Here is a 20,081-nt window from a genome sequence, read left to right on the forward strand (position 1 = left end):
GGGGGGGGGGGGGGGGGGGGGGGGGGGGGGGGAGAGGAAAGGAAGACGTTGTATACATGACAGGACATCGTATGTTTCAAGGATAATAATTTCATGCTGCGAATGAAACGAGACAATCGTATTATTATTAAAAGCATTTTCGTGACAATTATTTATTCGAGGGAAACAAAATTTTTCGCTCGACATATACCTGGCGAATTTATAACGTGTCATATAAAAATTCTAATACCTTGCGTTAAACATAGATTCTTTTAATAAAATGAATTCTCTGTGGAGTCGAGTCTCTTCAGTATGCTTATTTATTAGTATTAGTATACGTATGCACATTGTAGGTGCAAATATTTGCTTCTTTCTTTTTTTTTTTTTTTTTTATAGACGCTGTCATTGAATTATCAAATTATAGTTAAAAAAAAAAAAAATCGCAAAAAATGTAAATAATTGAACTGATGTCATGGGAAATAACTAGGTACATACACTATGTATCTTAATGCAATAATTGCGGAAAATTTTAATTATTGGTAGGTTTGTTTTTCAAAATAAATTTAAATATCCGGAATCTCAAAAGTTCATTTGCAATAATGATAGAATTATTTTGCTTCTAGATAGAACTAGGATTTCTCTGATAAATACAAAAGATTTCCCAAAAAAAAAACAAACAAAAAAAACAAAAAAAAAAAATTGTCGTACTTTAATTCCGAATGCATAAAAATACTTTAAGCAAGTCAAAGAAATTGATCAAAATAAGTTCATTCATTCATTCATTATGAATTTACTGGAAAAGTTTTATAACTAATTTTGTCTCAATTAAATACATTTTTTCTTTAAAATTTGTTATACAACGCATACATAATTCGGATGCAATTCGGATTTTAATTTTTTGTGGCCAATATTTTTACTTATGAAAGAATTTTGATTGTGCAATACAAGTTTTAGTAAACAGATGAATTTAGTAAAATTTAGTAAAGTTTGTCAAAATGATATAATTCGATAAAAGTTTTTACGTGTCTGATAAATCTGATAAATCTGAGCAATTAATTGTTATAATTTTAGAGTGTACGTTAAAAGATTATTTTTGCACATATGTCTTTATTGTTTTTTAAACTTATAACTTTCAAGGAACAGATGTATTATATGAAAAAGTTTACAACTTCATGTCATCGACGATTTACGTTGAGTAAGTACTGTTATGTAAGATGTTGTCTAGTAAACATAATATGAAATATACGTCTTGAATTTCAAATGAAAACATTCTGTTGAGCTAACAGAAATTATTTACTATGATTTAAAAGAAAATATTACAGTTTCTATATGTAAACAATCTTATAGAGCGTTCCGACAACGTTATTTCGCTTTTCTAACAAAATATATTGTAAAATATTAAAGAAAATTGAAAACGCAGAGTTAAATCAACCGTTTGAAGAAAATTCTTTTCAAATACATCAAAGTTGTTATCGAATAATTTCATGTGATCAAGCAAACGATTTATAACAACTTGTACATATTGCTGAGAATTCAGAAAATCGATTATTACATTAAATAGTATTTTTACCATAAACGTGCGAGCACAAAGTTGTGGGTGTAAAGTATAGAGTACCTACGTATAAAGTTTTTTGATTGTATATTATTTTTTGTAAATGAATCGTATAATTTTTGTAATTCTATGTATATATTCATACATAGAAAGTTAGTTAATTAAAGAAAGGTCAAATAACCGATGATTGAATATTTTCTGATAACTAATCTTCAAAGGAATGAAAATATTTTGATTTTATAATAGTTTTTAAGCTATTTACACACACACACACACGCGCGCGCGCGCGCGCAGAGAGAGAGAGAGAGAGAGAGAGAGAGAGGAGAGAGACAATTAATATAGAGCTTTTTCTTCATTATGATGAAAATAAATCAAACTTCCAATATATAAGAAGGTTTTAACCAGTATTGGATTAATAGACATGACAAGTCATAAAAAAGATGATATTAATTTGTATAACCAATTATATGATTGCTATAGTTAGATTGGATAAGTAGATTTTAAAAAATTAAATATAGAAAAAACATCGAAAAGCAAGAGCGATTTAACGATTAATAAAGATAAAATAAAAATATCATAATTCTAACTTAGCTTCATGTAGCGAAGTTGCTATGATGGATACAGAAAGTTTCCTTTGATCCACCCTATACATAGATTCCAGGAATATACAAGCGTTAATATTACATGAATTCGTTGTACACATGTATGGTATTGAAAGAGGGTGAAATTACAGAATGGAGAAAGAAAGCAAGGAGGAGGAAAATGAAAGAGATAGAGAGAGAGAGAGAGAGAGAGAGAGAGAGAGAGAGTAGGTGATAAAGGAGGGTAGAGTAGAAACGTTTTCGGTAAAAGCGAATGCCAGTGCCTTCGTATATATGCCTGCGATCTCTGTTTGCTAGCGTAAAACGATACGCTTGACAATTTTCCGACCTTCTCTATCGTCAGGCAGTTATTACGTCACTTTTATTGCGAGAAAGCGAACGCGGCAGGACTCGCGATGTGCCTTCGACTTTTCTTTAATTTTTTTTTTTTTTTCTGGTTTCAGATGGTAAAAAGAGGGTATTGAAAGTTCTCGTATTTTGTACGTGAAATTACTTTTCACGGCAAAAGTAAGAAAAAGCAAAAGAGATAGAGGGATAGAGAGATAGAGAGAGAGATAGAGATAGATAGATAGATAGATAGAGAGATAGATAGATAGATAGATAGATAGATAGATAGATAGATAGAGAGAGAGAGAGAGAGAGAGAGAGAGAGAGAAAGTGTCAGAGAGTGAGAGAGAGAGAGAGAGAGAGATGTAGATATTCATTGCTTTGGCCAGGAGCGTCGTTATTTTGCTAAATATCAGATAGCGTTGCTGTATTTCCTTATCACCGCGGGAGATTGCCGTGTTAATTATAAAGCTGCTAAAAGCTATGCGCCCGTGAAGTTGTTCATGTTGATTCTCTTGCTTTCGATAATAAACAAAGTTGTAAGATTGCCTTTACAATCGTCGTAATTAATGGACTTTGCAGTGTTGTTATGCGCATGCATCACGTCTCCCGATAATAATATTTGCTAAAGTTTATGAACAAATTTGCCCTTATTCAAAGAGCCCGTGTATACGATTATTTATAAAGTACTTTATTACGTATTGTGATTCGGCTGAAAATGTGATTAGTGAAAAATCAATGCCATTTTCTCGATTATATTAAGCGTTACTTCATATAATCGACGGAATTGAAGTCACATCTGAACTTATCAATTGGGTCAAGATTTTACACCTTAAACCGAGATAGAAATATACAAGCGTCTTATTGTTTGAATGTATCTATGTCTCTGCTCGTTTTATTTAATCAATAAAAGTCCAGCAAAATAGTTTTTTTTTTTTTTTTTTTTTTTTTGTTTATAATCCACTGACGCTTAACACTAATTGAATAATTTATGTCAATAAATTTGTCGCCGTAGTAGTATAAGTAGAAAGCTTTGCTTCACAGAATAGAAATACGCACGACTCCATTTTCATTCGACATTAGCATTTATATTATGAATGAATGTCACTTCGTATGTGTTATAAAGGCGGCCATTTTATTCGAGATTGTCAGTGAAAATATTTAGCATACCGATGGCCATACTCGGTGCCAAACTCGTTTTTCCTAAAAGGAAAAAAGTGTAACTGAATATAACAAGAGTAATACATCCGACCTACATAAATGCTTGGAGATATCGTAATAAGAATGTAATAAATAACCAAGTGTCGGGTACATACTTTTAGCTCACTCCTTGAAAATGACTAATAACATTTTATTGCCTGGATAGGAGCAACTTGCAATTTTCATCCCTGTCGTAATTCACTTTTTCGAGAAACAAAGAGAAAAAAATAATGTTCGTATCGTCGTGGCAGGGAGTTGCATCCAAAGTCCAATAATCGACATAAATGCAAGGATGTTTAAGGATCCGAGGCCAGCATCCGCTCCTGTAACCGCTAATAATCGTCCCGATATCGGGGAGAAGGTTGCACGTGAGGCAGCCAAGAGTTCGGTCACGTATCACTCGAATTCGCAGAGGTTGAAAATCCTCGGCCCCTCGGCCCCTCGGCCATCCTATTTCCCCACGTCTCTCCACCTCTCAAAATTTCACCACAAACTCTTGATAAGCTCGCGTCCTGAGCTTAGACGGCGCACACGTAAGCGGACAGCTAGTTAAGGGAAACGAGTTATAGTGAGCGGTAACACGCGCCCGTCTCCGTCCACTCCGATTTTCCTCTGACCTTGCGACTCTTTGCTCTCTCGCCCTTCGACCTTTATATCCTCTCCTCTTTTACGCCTCGCGTCCGTCGTACACGTCTTTTTCCACTGGTTCCACTGGCCATCCGTATGCGCCACTCCACTGTTTCTTGTTCACCCCAATGGCCGCGTCGTGCCGTTGCTATTACCACCTTTCTTTACTTACCTCTACTTTCTCCAAGCACTATTATGCAGGATAGGGCTCTAGCCACTCACTTTCTTTACTACTATCCTTTTTCGCCTTTCCCATTTTACGGCCACTCGTGCTAGATAAACATTATATGGGGAACGAGAGAAGATACCTAGCGGCGAGACAACATTATATTCTACATCCTCGGACTTATTGTTGGCGTATCCACTGGATAAAATTTATACTACATCTGGTAAAATTTTTTTTTAACATTTTCTTCGACAATTTTGCAATCTCAATTTTTACGTATTATATTTTACGCAATTACCTATCTATATATATATATATATATATATATACAAACAAACAAACAAACAAACACACACACACACACACACACACACACGCACACACGCACACACGCACACACGCACACACCAAATCGATCATACTAATAAAGTTCTTTACAACATAATGGTCAAAGCTTATTATAACTAAATTAATTTAATGTTATCAAACTATGTGAAGCTATTTGAGTTTGATTACGAAGTTTCATTTAAATTTGAAACAAATAATTATCTACCTACAGCTATATATTGCAAGATTACACACACAAACACAAACGCACACACAAAATTGATATAGTACGATGTATATAGTAATAAAAAATAAAAAAAAAGTATATACATATATATATATATATATATATATAATTGATAAAATTAACAAATTTTATTCTAAACTTAATCATCAAAGTTTCAATTCAATATTTGTTATATCGAACTTTGGCAACGGCATATTGTTCGGAAGGAATTTCTTTAGAAATTTTATTACTTTTTAGAGAAGGAAGCGGATACGGTTAGATCCTAAAGCCAGATTTAGTATTTAACAAGTTTTTCATCTTTTTTTTTCTTTCTTTTCTTTTATATAGGGAAATTATAATACAACAATTAATTTTAATTCTACAAATATGTGCAACAGGCTTCCTAACCAATAATGTTTTTAGCGTTATGAAATATTATTTTTAGAGTTCGTAGTTCATTATAGAATATAATTTAACGTAGCGAATTTTAGACATTATGTGTTATCAGTATTTATTAGTGAAAAGCAAATTAATTAACCGTTATCAAATTGTATCAAGTCCATTTTAGATTAATTAAAGATTTTCTTGTTAAAATAAAAACAAATAATCATCTATCCAGAGCTACGCATTACATAATTAATACGAAGAATTTATTTATTGAAGATATGTATTTCATTATATTTCACGGGATATTTGAATATTAATTTAGTACGTGCAAAACGTATCATATCCTTTTTATTTTAATGTTAGGTCAGCTTCGTTCCCATTCACACTCAAAAGTTTTGACTATTAATTAAATTAAGGAAATAATTATTTTTTACTTCACTAACGATTTGATTATATGTTTTTCTTCCATTTTTTTTCCCATTTAATTCCCATTTAATTATGCAAAATGACAATTAAAAATGATTTCTCATTATCGTGCAATACTTTAAATTTCTTGATCGATACAATGGCATAATTAATCAACCGTACGAGTCTCGTAAAATAAACGCTATTCTACCGAGAGATTCTAGAGGAGAGATGAAAGAAAGAAGTCAATTAAATAAACAAACGATGTGCACCTCGTCACCATGACTTTCACTTAATCAAATTCATCGAAATAACAACTCGGCAAGATCGGCCAACGTCGAGAGATCTGCATTTGCCATGTCAATCGATCCTAATCGTCGGCGCACAATTCTTAAAGTCAGCCTAAACTTTCACCAAGCGTTCCCACTTAAGCAATCCAACTGCAGAGACGAAACGCCGTTTCCGCCCGCGACCCTCGTCTCCTCCTCGAGGAGTCGCTCAGCTTTCGAGGGAGTGTTCGTTCGAGTCGCGCTCGCTCCGACAAAACTTTATCGAGTCTGCGGCCGGCCAAGCCACTTCCCAATGACAACTCCGGCCCCCTTTTATTCAAGGATGGCTTTCAGCCGCTCTTGTGCGGCCTTTTAAACTTACTATTCCATATTCTTTCTTCCTGGCCGCTCGACGTCTCCGTGGCCCCGCAAGCTTGACCCCGGATGTCGGGGCTGCAGTTTTCTCGTTTAATTGTTTTTCTCTTATTTTCATTCTTTTTTTTTTTTTTTTTTTTGCCGGTATTCTCCAACTTTTTACTGAAATTTTGTGTTGAAATTTTTGGAAAAGTCCGCTACTATTTACGAATACTATGTAATTCAGTTTCGCCTAGGTTACGCAATTTACGGCCAGTTTAAGCTCCACTGCAGATTTATGAGTCTGCTTTATGATTCTCGGTTGGATTGATAGGCAAAGTGAAAGTTACGCAGTCGCCAAGTAGATATATCCGTAATTATAGATGAATGTTCATGAATGTTCCTCGTTATTAATAATTAATTGAATTAGAAAATCGATAGGCTATCGAGTGTATAAATGTCACTGCATCATTTGTTGCTTCAATTCTGGCCATTAAATCATTGGCTTTTATCTCTAATCGAAAAATTATGTTTTCGTTTTTTTTTTTATTTTGTTTTTGTTTTTAAAGATAAAACAAATATAATGATGATATAAATAAAAATAATAAACATAGATTGATAGGGTTATGCATAAGCAGTCTCAATTAATGTATGCTAAGATTATGTTTATGAAAATTTACAAGGAGAGCTTAGCTAAGCATATGCCGAGCTTTTTAATATTTAATCTGAGATATGACTAGAAGTGGAGAGGAGGAAAAGAAGATAATGGAAATATTATTGAAATATTATCCAATAAATTGGATAGACAATATTAATATATCCATTTACTAAATATTAATTTTAGAAGAAACTATTATTATAACTCTGAGTTATAGAAATACGAATTATATTGAGATATAGTGGAGCTTGCGATGTTGTTTCGGGAATGTTATATTTACAAATTGTGTGATAAAAAAAAAAAAAAAAAAAAGAAAGAAAAGAAAATAAAAAAACAATCAAATTGGAAATAAAGGACGAACCATTAAACGGCTACACAATATGTTTTAATACAGTGCGATTAACCTCTAAGTCGTCAATTTTTAGCTCAAAAAGTATCTTTTAAATCTAATTCGATCGTAAAAAAAAAAAGTGCGAGTTACCCCTCGGTCGATAGGACAATAAGTTCTTTCAGACTTATTCACATTATACTTAACATCGTTGCAGCTGTTTACTTTTTTTGTATTAACAATCTCAGCTTTCCCCCCCCCCCGCCCGACCCACCGGAAATCCACCGCAAATCCACCACAAAATACCACCACCACAACAGCGCACTTTCACCAAACTCACGTTATTTCGCACTGGTTTTTATCGCTGTACATGTAGAAAGCGATACCCAACGGTGCGCGTCCGTCACTTCCGTCGCCTCTCTCCTCTCTGTCACGAGCGAGCGAGCGAGCGTAGTTGGGTGAAAGTAGAAATAGAGGAATATTAGGTTCCCCGTGATTTTCTTAAATCCGAGTAGTAAGTGACGCGTCTTTTATCGCGCTGGAAATTTCGGGCGTTAAAAATTCACGCCGAATTTTTAAGGAGCGGTAGGAGAGGAGAGACATTGGCTGAAATCCAACAATGGCTCAAGAGACTTCCGTATATACGGTTGAAATGGTAGGTTTTTACAAAAATAAGGTAAGTATTAACGAGCTCCTGCGAATATCGTGTGTCCCCAATGATAAGAAATTATTGGCTAAAATGAAAGCGGCACTGGCAAGATAATATTACACGTACTCTACAGCCATTCGTAAGAGAATAAGGAATAAATATTATCTTATTTTAACTATTCGATTCTTCTTAATACGCAACACACACGTTATTTATTATATTTTCGATAACAAGATTTTTCGTGTAATAGATTATGTTGAGCATCGAACGCGATGCTGAAAGTGTAAGGTTATCGAGTTAACGTAGCCGTGGCAATACGCTACCCAAGATTAGATTAACTATAGTAAATTAAAAAATTTACTCATTTATTTCATATATAAAGTCCTTCCTCTCGCATCCTCGTCACTTAAAAGCGAATAATATTGAAAATCTTAATACAATTCTTGACAAATGATTAATACACTATCAGCGGGCAGTATTTATATTTCAACTCCCCAGTGCCATTTATCTGGCAAAAATAGACTTAAGAGTAAGAGATAATCAAAATCTCAGCATTGTTTATACACGGCCGCTCGATCCTACTCCTCCGCGTCCTCCAGCACAATAAACAAAAGCAAAAGCATAAAAAGAATAAAAATAATAAGGGAGGAGCGAGGTAAGGTGCGTAGTATATAGTGCTGATAAAGAACGGCGGTAACTGAGAAAGTGTTGCTGCCAAAGCATTTCACCGACCGAGTAATGGAACTGGAGGCAACGTACTCTAACGACATTGTTGCGAAATTCGAGGCTCTTACGATGTCTGGATAATTTTATCATGTACTCTATATTGCGACTAGGAGTGGGCGGTTCGCTACTAGCGAGCTTCATTTAATTTTGGAATGATAGTTGCGCAGCATTTACACCGTAGCGCCAAAATAAAGTCTTATGCTAATAGACGCTGAGGGATTTTTCATCTCAAAGCGTACACGCTTTCTTTAATACACGATTACTTGAATTTCTGTCGAAGAGGCGAAAAGGAAATTGAGTTTCAGCAGGCTTCTATGCGCAAAGAAGCCGCCCTAGCGCAGAGATTCTCCGCGTTAGAGTTTCTTAATTTAATGCCTTTACTATTATATACCTATACTACCTTTCATGAGCGCGCATACAAATGTGCCAAGATTTAGCTGCGGAACAAGCATCAGCAAGATTATCTTAGCCTAGCCGGCGATACGAATATTGTAATTACATATACAAATACATGTATGCATACGTATATAGATAGTTATGTAGATAAATGCTGGTATTAATGAACGTATGTGCGTTGGTGGTAAGTATCTTTTTAAATTTATCTTTACGAGCATCCGTGAACTTGCCATTCGCTAAACTTCATTTTGACTTGAGAAATTTAATGCTCAATTAGTCGAGTCGTCGTCGCTCGAATTACATTCCACAAAGCCTACCATAATGCGTCATTACAGTCGTACCTTAGCAACCATTACTTTAAACAGGCGAACATTAAACCTCAAAATGTCGCCTTCAATTTCCAATATGAAAGCTCACCCACGCACGAGAGCCAAGCACTCGTCGTACTCCCCGTACATGGGATTCCAATTTGGAATCAGCCCCATAAGGGACATCGAGGCCTAGGTTGTTGGCTCACCTGACTCAAGTGTGTCACGTGGCTGGCGGCGTAGTAGCTCGCCCTGGAGCCACAGGGCCGTGCGTAGAGGGGCTCGAGGTCGGCTATGGTCGCGTAGCTCCCGGAGTTGGCGCTGCCCGGGCGGTTGTCCATCTTCACAAGAACGGAACTGCCCGCGAGGCCACCAGTACCCGCGGCTGAGTAGCTGCAGCACGTCAGGCTCTTCCTGTTGGTCCAGACACAATTATTTATTTAATTATTTATATATGCGTTGCTGCGTCTGAGCTTCTCATTGTCGAAGGAGGCAGTGATTTGGAGCTGAGGCCTGGGATCTTTGGATTCGGAACAATTCGGGAACTTATGACACTTTTACTTTTCAGATTTTCTGTTCTTTTAAACTGTCGGTAATCGCGCTCGTCAGTGATGAGCTTAAATAATTGGAGTTGTGAAAAGATTTTTTTTTTTTTTTTTTTAATTAATAGCCGCCGTACTTGAGTAACTCAACGTTAAAGAAATTATTGAGAAATTATACAATCAAGATATGTAAAAATAAGATGATGAGTGGAATTGGCGGGGGTGCGGGTAGGATTGGGGAGGCGATGGGGATGGGGGGGGGGGGGTGGTTGGGTGGGACGGAGTAACGAGAATAGGCAACAAATTATTTAACATTTCGTAAAGATTGTGATCGAAAATTTTCTTTTTCGCTCACTCCATCCCTTACACGAACGACAAACTATGCAGATTTTATTGCTTATTGTATTTATTTTTGAAATTGAAATTCCAGCACTTTCACGCGTCATCAGCATATACATCTTTTAAATATACAATTTCATCTAACTTGATCATTTTCTCTGTAAATGTTGGAGAAAACATCGTCGGAGTAAATTCGGCGAATCGTCGTCTTTTTAAATTGACTTTAGATAGCCATTTAAAAACTTAAATCGCAAATTAGTTGAGCAAATTCAAATTTATAAATAAATTTTTTCGATCTTCGTTGTAGTTACATAAAAGTTAGTTTTTTTTTGTCTCTAAAAACGTTTGTCGCAAATTATTCACCCTCCGTGCACTCTGCTCATTTAATTTCTCTGACTTTCAAATCAAGATGCCCCATTTTCCAGCCAATAATGACCACAACAGATTTGATTCCTACGGCGTGTCCAATTATTCTTCGATTTCATCGCCCATCACTTTCTCTCTCTCTCTCTCTCTCTCTCTCTCTCTCTCTCTCTGTCGTTCTCTCAGACTCTCTTTTTTATGCGTTTGCCGATGGGTACGAAATTATTTGGAAAGTCCTCGGCGTCCCTTTGACAAGCGATGCGCGCCCACGTATGTACATAGGAGAAAGCGTAAAAAATGAAGGAGGGAAAAATCGGTCGTGTAAGGGAGCGAGCGAACAATATTCGATCGAGTAGCTTTGGAAAGTGCGGAATAATTTGTCGAACGCCCTCCGCTCGCTCCCTCTCCCTTTTCGCCTCCTCGTTCCCGCTGCTCATCCGACCGACGGCATCCTCGAATCCTCGTCCCTGCTTAGCGACGCGACGACTACGTACTGACGCACCCTCTTTTTATGGGGTGGGGCGGGGGAGTGGGTGGGTGGAGAGAGAGAGAGAGAGAGAGAGAGGGGGGGGGGTGGCCGAGGCTCGCGAGGAGCTAATATATCCCCGGAGAGAAGATGGACCACAGCTTGTTTCTTATGAAAGATCGCCTTATTTCTATAGCTTTATCGGTGCTCCATTGCATTGCCTACAATTCGCAATCTAAATGGCTTTTGACTTTAACTATTAAAGTTTATTATTTGTCGGTTTGGGCTCATTACGCCAGCATTCAATTCTCCATACATTCCATTCCTTCCCAATCGATTGTTCGTGAAAGTGAATATATTTATCCTTTGCTGGTATCGTTTGAATTTTTATTAAGATTTATTTTCCAATCTATCGTTCGTTATTTAATTGGCCGCTCCATTGAATTTTAATAAACAAACAATAAGATTTTATTTATTTTAAACTTTATTTTGTTTTTAAATTCATTTATCGATGATATTTATGTCATTAGTCGCTGACGAAGTTGCTATATTATTGCGTTAAATACGTTAAGAGACATTTCGAAGAATAATTATATAATGCCTACTAAATAATTCACAATGTCTTAGTTTTAAGAGTTAAGCTTATTGTAAAAGAATACTTTGATTAACCGATTGCAATTGGCTTTCAAGACATTTGTCTCATTGAATACGTTGCAGTGACGTAGTAATGTTAGTGTCTATCTTTGTTTTATGCGAGGTATTCATATGTCTCTATGTCTATTTAATTTTCTATACGACAATCTCTGCCTTATTAATGCTCCATTCAGAAAAGTAAAGTAAAATTATATTTTGCCAATTAAATTTTAATAATAATTAGCATACACATTAGATGCTATCATTGTTAATTTTCATTTCTCTTTCACTATCCTTTACTCTTACTTATTCTCATCGTTAATTTCTTTCCCTCATCCACCCCTATATATCTCTTAAATAAAATCTTCTTCTCCGTCATTTTCTCTCTCTCTCTCTCTCACACACACACACACACACACACACACCGACATATGAAAAAGCTATATCCGTTTTATGTCTATCAATTCATCGAGTGAATCGACTCTCTTTCTTTTTTCTTTTAGCTTTCTTAGCGTTTCGTCATAAGGATGTTTTTCTCCGGACAAGCAAAGTAAGCGCACTCTCGTCTTTTCTCTGCCTATTCGCTTGATCGTTCTTATAACTGAGAAAAACGTCACCACCCCGTGTAATAAAATATCAAGAGATAGAGAAAGCGAGAACAAGAGTAAGCGTGAGCGAGCAAGATGAGAGGGATGGAAATAGAGATAGAGATAGAGATAGATAGATAGAGATAGATAGATAGATAGATAGATAGATAGATAGAGAGAGAGAGAGAGAGAGAGAGAGAGCGGGTAAGGAGCGAGAGGGCCGGTGATGGAGGAAAGGACCGAGTAGGAAGCCAAAATCGCACCGATCGACCGACGATCGCTAGGCTTATTGAAAAAGATACTCAAGGACGGGGTCTCCTTTCTTCCTCCACCCACCCCACCCCACCCCACCCACACCACCCATTCCATTCAACGTGCGATTTGTTTTTCTTTCACTACCCTCGCGCGTGAACCCACCGATCGTCTTTTGAAGTAGATTTGCTTTTTCCTTGACGCGGGCGTGACCCTATTTTTGGTTAGGCTCCTACGTGGGGTCGTCGTTGCGCCAAAGATGTCGGATAAAAGCCGCTCGTGCATAAGGACTCTTGGCTTCTGGAGTGCGCACTCGATGCTCGCTTGATTCAGGAGGCCATTATTCGTGCTTTATTCCAGAGAGATTAGATTTTGCGCTGCTGCGATCGCTGGCACGGAGATTCAACGGCTCGGGAGGGGAGCAGCGAGCGATTCCGGAATTAGCGAACCCTTAGCGAGGCGCTCGGGAGCGAGGAGCGTAAAAAAACAGCGAACGTAAAAATCCTTTTGGGTGCTCCTCGAATGACCTTTTTTCGGTAATTTTGCAAGATCGGATCGACAGCGTTATGGTAGTAGTGTATGTCGTGCCCAGCCACTCGTTTCGCTTTATCGCTATTAAGTAATGTTAAAGTGTCGCGTGATAATTCGTAGCTTAAGCTCTCCTGTGTTAATAATGTAATCTTTTTGACAGATCAACCATCTAATTATTCGTATCTTTCTTTCTCCACGCCCCGCCGCTCTGTTAAGTACAGTGGGTTTACTGCCAGGATATGGAAAACATTAAATCGCCATTGCCATAATCAACGCGTCTATTAGATTTTGCAATTTGCCATATTGGCTACGGTCATACGATGTTACATGATATTTTTCAAATAAACGCGCGAGCTCTTTCGTATAAAAACTTGACAAATACAAGGTAACTAGTAATTATGTTAGGCAACCGTTGATAACAATTTTCGTCCAAGCTTCGAACGAAGGATATTTATTGCAAACTTATTTGACAGACAAACGAAGATAAACACGATAAGAATACTCACTCATTTCTCGCTCATCGCTCAATAAATTGGCATAAAATATTTATTAAAATTTCATATCAATAGGTCTGAGAAGCTTGAAGATAATTTGTTATTACGATGTTATTACGATCCGTTAGAAACGTGCTCGTTATACAATACCTTAAACTTTATACGGAATCGTTGAATCCGGTACTCGAGCATTCGCAAATGTCGTTCCACTGACAATGCCACTAATACTGCCAGCACAATAGTAATATTTATCGTTGTATCGATGATATCACTACTTGGGTAATTATTTTTTTCAAACGTCTAATTCATTGTCTCTCTTCAATCTCGTCCCTCATTCATAAGCTCATTAAACGATAATAATCCTATTACGTTAACTCGCGTTTCGCCCCGCTAATTTCTCCCATCTCCCCTAACATTAAAGACAGACGATAGCTTAGAACGTCCTATTTAGGTAAAAGCAGCATAAAAATTTGCATCTTCGTGTCATCATCTTGATGTGATAGAGAGGATGTCGCTGGTGCTTCGCAGGAAGGAAAGGAAAAACCGGAATAATCGCTGGTCGTGCTTAATAATAATTCCGCGGGTAGCCATAAATAAGCTAAGGGCACCCACTAGACGCTTATCGCGATCGTCTTGCCGCGGCGGCGAGGACTAATGGAAATGCGGTCTGTTATTCACCTCGGATGCTGCGATCTCGCCTTGCTGTTACGAATGTAGAGGACACTGGCGACACTCACGACGACCAAGATAAGTGCGCAGGCACACGTGGCCGCGATGTAGAAGGCGCCGTTTCCGTTCGCCAATGGCCCGGCCTCGAACCTCACCGAGTCGTTCTTCGACTGCGTCCGGATACCTGAAATCATTACCAGATACGTTACGAGGGTGATACGCTGCACATTTTGTATTCTGGCGCTCGTACGAGGTCGGGTAAATGGACCTGGATAATCACGAGAGCCACCAATTATGATGTAAGTAAAGTACATTTTAGTGCTTTGATAAGTTTTAGGGACGCCGATCGGCAATGCCCGGGTAATTCATAGCCAAGGTATATGAGCTCCGTTAGGTTGGCACTTTTTCCACTGCGCACGATCCTTTTATGACGTTACGGGACATACATTGTTAATCGTTGGAATATGCGCGTATCGTGTAATCGAGAATTGGGGAGGAAATTTTGAGATATTATATAACGAGGATTTTGTAACTTTGCACGAAATTCATAAGCAATGGAAAAAGTTTTACTATACGAGAAATTGCCAATCCAATAAGAAATAGGAGAAATTGTGTCACACTAGGAACATAACACTGATATTGGCCGAATTTACTATCAAGTTTTCGATAGTACAATACGTAAGGTCCGCTCACTGCGAAATCGAATAATCGCTAAATAATTGGAGGTATGTACTTTCATTAAAATGATTTGGGTACGAACCGCGCAAAAGTATGCGTGAGTAATTCTCCTGGCAAAAATAGCTGTAAAAATAGTCCAAGTAGTGAAAGTTACTCACGCTACTACGGATCTCTTATTACCTCTTATTGAACGTATAATGAAATTGGCATTAAGAATACTTATCGTAACACATAATTTTAAATATTGTTTAATGTTTCTTGTTTGGCTGTTTTTATGAAAATCGCGAACAAATTGTTGTTTCGCTAAGTGGCGTCATTATCAGGGAATGAAGAAAGGAGTCCGCTCGGGGAAAGAGGGATGAGGCGAGGCGAGTAACAAGAAGAAAATTCAAAATCACTCCGGGAATGTATAAGTTCAAAGGCCAAGCGAGAAAGAGAGAAGAAAGAGCTCGAGTTTTAGAGACGATGAGGAAAGTTTGGCGCGCAAGTCGCTTTTGGCTTTGATCGCTACACCTTTGTCCGGTGGCGATGGATTTTTTCGCTTCTACTGCTTCCCCCCACTCCACCCATCAGCCCAGAGGACGGAACTCAAAGACTTTCTTCTCATCTAACGAGTTCCGCGATCCCACGCCTTTCCTCCCTACCAGACGCGCATCCTCCTTCCATTGCTACTTGCAACATTTTCGCCCCTTTTCCCTCCCGCTCGTCCACTCTCACCTCCCAGTCCCCCCCCCCTCGCTCTCTCTCTCTCTCTCTCTCTCTTCGAAGAATCCGTACGTCGATGAAAATCGAAGCCTAGTGTTTTTCCTTCCTTCTTGTGCTCACCTATTAAGCGATAGTCTCCTCGCAAGCGGATAAATAACGCGAGTCAAATGAAGCGTTGCCACGGGAGAAAGGAAGACAAACGGCTCGACAATCTCGGCATAATTAGTTTCAAGACGAGGAGAAAAGTTGGCAAAAGACGTTGCTCTTGGCTAATGTGACTTTTTGTTTTTTAGGCGCCGCTTTGTCTGGATGTTCGCTAAGTCCCGGCATGATTTTACCTTGGAAAATTTAGTTATCATTACTACATTCGATTCTTTATCCAATGGATTAAGCAAGGAGACGAAAGGATCTTTATTCTTAATGGCGAGAGTGTGTGTGGCCTGTGTTAACGTTATTATATACTACGTTATTCCATCATGCGATACTTTAGTTAACAACAAAAATGATAATCCGCATTTAAACGCGATATTTAAATATTCATTTGTTCAACTTCGTATTGTCACGTTCGAGATATGCGGGCATACGTTTGAACAGTATGAAAGGATTTACTTTTCTATTAGTAAAAGATTTCTCGTATAAGCGATAACTGAAAATACGTACTTTTGAATAAGAAAAAATTGCTCCGCAATGCCATCAAACTTATGCAAAAGAAAGGCTAAAGCTCTTAGGTGTCGGAATGTAGCGTTTTATATTATTCAGCAGAACGATTCGTGCTACTACAGCTGGAAACTGCGATTTCTTCAATCTTTATCGTAAAAGACAGTCAGAGTACTGGAAGTCTTTCATACGCGACGCGTATAAACTATATAACTATGCACTACATACATAATGTAATGGGTACTGTAGGGTGCTTTTATTTTTATACGTATGACGACATTATTGCAATCGAATAATATTTTCTTTTATAAATACACGCGTATGTGCAATTCGGGGCGGTAATTTGTGCCCCATTTTCTCGTAAAGAAATACAATTTACAATATTACGCCTTCAGTGTGTATATGTTGCGAACGGTATGTGGTAGAAGATCGTTCTCGGAATTTTAATGAGAATTTTAAAATATTTAATGACGCCAAGTGCGATGATCGATATATTCACACTGATATTTCAAGCGATCGATTTTCAAGCTCAAGATAGTCAGGAAATCGATAAAATTTAATATCTAATATTACCTTTGGTATTATAAGTTTGTATGTTTATGAATAATAATTGACGTATAAATTGCGCTCCATCTAAAAATTCAGGTCCATGGAAAATAAAAATAATTCTCAAGAAGATAATAATATTAAGTCTGAAATATTTGAATGAAAGTTTTGTAATATATAACAATGAGGGAAAAATCTTTGATAGAGTAATAAGGAATCGGAATTTCATTTTGCTTTCAAATCGTTGTCTATATTAAATTCACTTCTAGATTATTTCAATAATTTAATTTTCTTTTTTTTTTGTTTTTTTTGTTTTGTTTCTTTGCTGCATTGTTTTGTTTCATAAGAGAGTATCGAGTATGTTTTGCAAGCTTTCGTTCGAATAGAAAATAGAAAAATATTTTTTAATTCTCCTTAATAGTTGGCTTTTAATAATATTCTAGGCGTACGGTAATTCTTTATTAATTAAACTTCAATATTTTCATGGAATAATTAAAAGATTAAACGGGAACGTCGTGGATTTTAATCTGGCAAACATTACCTTACTTTATCATAACGAAAAAGAAAACAAGTACAATCGGTATTATTCATTTGACTCTTGTGCATTTCACTCATCCCGAGAGAGTAGCTCGAACGAACGGGAAAGACAGAGAATAGACGACGACGACGACGACGACGACGACGACGAGGAAAGAAGCTCCTGTTGCGAGCGAGAGAGCGCGGATTATGTGGTGATTTGTAAGGGACGCGCGGTGGAGAGGGTGACCGGTGGATGGGTAGATGGTTATGTTGGTGCCGGTGTACGTATAGAGGGGGAGGAGAGGGGATATGTTGAGCGAAACGCGAAAACTCTTTATCGCATTCATTTTTCTCTCTGTCGAATCCGCACCTCTCGTCGAGTAAAATCGAAGCTCCATAGCGCCGCACGCGCTTAGTCGAGTAAATAATTCGCTCGTGAACGAGATGAACCGGTAAAGAAAAAAATAGCAAGCGAGACAAAAAGTGAGTGAGATAAAAAGATTGGAGCGTGAACCGGAGAAATATAAAAGCAAGGCAGCAAAACGGTCGAGTACTTGAGCGAGTGAATATATGCCACGAAGGAAGTAGGAGCGGAGAAGTTAAATAAATCGCCGCGGGATCATGGTGTTGAACCGAACTGTAAAAGCAGCTGCAGGGCTAAAAGAAGCATTATTTTTATTTTTTTTTCGCGTTTGAGTTTTCCTCGGGCTTACTGAAAAGCCGGTCGGACGAATCGTCGAACCAGCCGCAACGAGCCACGGCTTTTCGTCCTTTGAAATTTCGAGGTGAGGGCGCAAAATTATAAAATATATCGTGTCCGTTTGTTACATTTTTATGTATTCAGAGAAGGAAAAATCATTTCTTAATTGTAAGTTTGGCAGTATATTCGACAAAAGGCGAGTAATGAATCCTTCTTTATGCGTAATGGTGGTTCACGAAGTTACTCTACTATCTTCTCTTTTATTCTAATTTCCATAAGAGCAATGTGGTAAATATAAGAATAGATATTTCTTACTTTACTAATTTTATGCTCGACTTTAGCGTAAAATGGAAATTTCAAATAAAAAATAGCATTATTATGGAGAAACTTTTGTTTTTATTGCAAAAAAAAAAAAAAAAAAGAATCCCTTGATATTCTTTATTTAAAATTGCAGGAGATAGCCTCTAGTGAACGATAAAGTCTTTAAGAATTTATTATCTTTTCGTTGACGAGTAAATAATGGAGTGACGAATATTATTCCAACAAGTCTGTACACATATATATATATATATATATATATAGGTATTCATATTCAATAGACAGTGCATAAAGTGAGAGAGAGAGAGAGAGAGAGAGAGAGAGAGAGAGAGAGATAAAGTGTTTGTGAGTGTGCGTGGGTGTGTGTCTGAAAACCGATAGTCTGTAGTTCAATAAATAAAATAATCGTTCACACTTTGACACTTGTGACACGCAGAATTTACAAGTTAATCGTACGACCCATTAACGATGTAATATATTTCGTTGTACTGGAATGGAGAAACGCAATCATAACTGAAATAACGAGTGACTATCCGCCACAAATCCAGGGATTTACACTCCAACCAGTAAGCAAAATAACGACAGGGCATTTTAAATCAACGGATTTTTCTCCGCGCATAACGCATACAACACGCGCGCACTACATATACGCGCGGCATATAAAGCGCTCATACACACGCGAGTATAAGCACGCACGTATATACTCGCGATAGGACGTCGGCCGGAAAAAGCCTATAATTTATTCGCCGGGTACACCGGCATTCTCATTTTCAGTGGCAGGCAGCGTTAACAAAAGCCGAGCCGTTGCGCGATATGTTTCTCGCTATCGTCGACCGACTAGCGCCGACTATAACTCTCTTCGACCCTTGACACGTTCCTGAGAGGGCGGGGCAATCCGAGACAACGGCGCGAACGGTAGATAGCGCGCGCCAAACGAATTGGCCGGCCGCTGGAACACGCACGCGAAAAACGCGCGCGCAAGAGTGGAAGGTGTCGGGCTTTGGTCAGACGCTACGGTCGCTGATTTTGACGGTAGGTAGATGGGATCGAGGAGCGGATCGATGTCGCGAGGCTGCTGTATCGGATGGGCAACGAGGATACTTTAGCTGGCGCTAGTGATAGTGATGGAGACGGACTGGCGAAGAATTAGAGCGACGCGAGCGAGAATAGGATAAAACGGCTGAGCCATAAAGATGACGGAGTATGCGAACATTGCCATTTGCTGTTCTGCTGGAAAATTTTTTTTTTTATAATGCTTCTTGAGATTGGGGAGTTTAAATTTCGTTTTGAAATTTCAGAAATTTCGTCGACTGACACAAGAAAGTCGTGTTTTGCCGGTAATGGTGCGCACGTATGTACCCGTTTACGTAAATACGTATTTAGTAAAAATGTAGGATTTATTGATTAAAGCAATTTTTTTTTTCTTATCTTTTTCTTTCCTTTAAATAATTTTTCGAACAAAATACCAGAGATTAGAATTGTAACGAAATAGTTCATTTAGATGTTTCTGAAATTCTTCTCATTAATATACCGCCGATATTGAGATGTGTAATTTGCAAAACGTGTAATAGAAAAATAAAAAGTCATCTCATTGCC

The 20,081-nt window shown here is 37.7% G+C and overlaps 1 protein-coding gene across 1 annotated transcript in view; it reads right to left on the reverse strand.

The window, feature by feature from the left end:
- The window catches only part of LOC105367671 (tyrosine-protein kinase Drl), a 141,569-nt gene that overhangs the window by 12,425 nt on the left and 109,063 nt on the right, over nucleotides 1-20,081 (reverse strand). Inside the window, exons 4-5 of the mRNA XM_011506439.1 lie at nucleotides 14,372-14,546; nucleotides 9,696-9,900 (exon numbers count right to left, since the gene is read on the reverse strand). Of these exons, the coding sequence (XP_011504741.1) occupies nucleotides 9,696-9,900; nucleotides 14,372-14,546 (380 nt within the window). The remainder of the gene's footprint in view (nucleotides 1-9,695; nucleotides 9,901-14,371; nucleotides 14,547-20,081) is intronic.

The sequence above is a fragment of the Ceratosolen solmsi genome, unplaced genomic scaffold, assembly GCF_000503995.2.
Source record: "Ceratosolen solmsi marchali unplaced genomic scaffold, CerSol_1.0 scaffold7, whole genome shotgun sequence".
Classification (NCBI taxonomy): Eukaryota; Metazoa; Arthropoda; class Insecta; order Hymenoptera; family Agaonidae; genus Ceratosolen; species Ceratosolen solmsi.